At 45.2% G+C, this 986-nt stretch overlaps 1 protein-coding gene across 1 annotated transcript; it reads left to right on the top strand.

Moving 5' to 3' along the window:
- Positions 1 to 432: 432 nt before the first annotated feature.
- FIBRA_08832 (uncharacterized protein) lies at positions 433 to 768 on the top strand (the record flags this gene model as incomplete). The annotated part of the gene is made up of 2 exons (XM_012330450.1): positions 433 to 682; positions 716 to 768. 2 exons carry the CDS (start codon positions 433 to 435, stop codon positions 766 to 768), a joined length of 303 nt encoding a protein of 100 aa, XP_012185840.1.
- Between the last annotated feature and the right edge of the window lie 218 nt (positions 769 to 986).

Raw genomic sequence — 986 nt, 5'->3', positions numbered from 1 at the left:
ATCAACACTGACATCAGACAATGCATCTTGACTTGCATAACAAGGGACAGCATCGCCGATCACAGTCTTTGGCTAGCATTACAGCACACTTCATCTACAGACAAGCGTACTCCTCCTAACTGGGATATTCAAGACGACTTGCTGGTATTCAGAGGATGAGTCTACATACCCAAGAACACCAAACTTTGACGGGATCTCATCCAGGAAGCCCACAACTCCCCTACCACAGGACACCCTGGACAATACAAAACACAAGAGATCCTTCAACAAACCTATTGGTGGCCCACCCTTGCTTGAGATGTCAGTGAATGTGTCACTGGCTGTGCAACTTGCCAAGAAAACAAGGTCATCACACATAGGAACTCACTGGATCTAGTACCCATCTCAACAGAACACCACCTTCCATTCCAATTCATTGCTATGGATTTCATCATGGATCTTCCTCAGAGTGATGGCTTTGACAGCTGTTTGGTGGTAACCGATCACGACTGTACCAAGGCTTTGGCATTCATACTCTGCAACAAGACAGTTACAGCATCTGAAACTGCCACCCTGTATCAGAACCATGTCTTCCAACGATTTGGACTACCCGTCAAAGCTATCTCCGACAGAGGACCACAATTTGCATCACAAATGTTCAGGGAACTATGCACTAAATTAGGCATCAAACAGAACATCTCTAGTGTGTTTCACCCTCAAACTGATAGACAATCAGAATGTGTCAACCAAGGCCTGGAATTGTATCTCTGGATCTTTTGCAATCATTGAGCAACAGACTGGACACATCATCTGCCACTAGCATAATTCGCGCATAACAATAGATATCATGATGCGATCAGGACATCTCCCTTCCAGGCACTCATGGGTTACCAATCTCGGCATAATATTCCTGTTAAGGGACCTGACGACTGAGGATCAGGAATTCCACTTAAGACTACTGTTAAGGGACCTAACGACTGAGGATCAGGAGTTCAACTGGTTAACTG

Source organism: Fibroporia radiculosa (assembly GCF_000313525.1).
Source record: "Fibroporia radiculosa TFFH 294 genomic supercontigs, scaffold3657, whole genome shotgun sequence".
NCBI classification, from domain to species: Eukaryota; Fungi; Basidiomycota; class Agaricomycetes; order Polyporales; family Fibroporiaceae; genus Fibroporia; species Fibroporia radiculosa.
The sequence above is the reverse complement of the archived record's forward strand: the minus strand, read 5'-3'. Positions and strand labels throughout refer to the sequence as shown.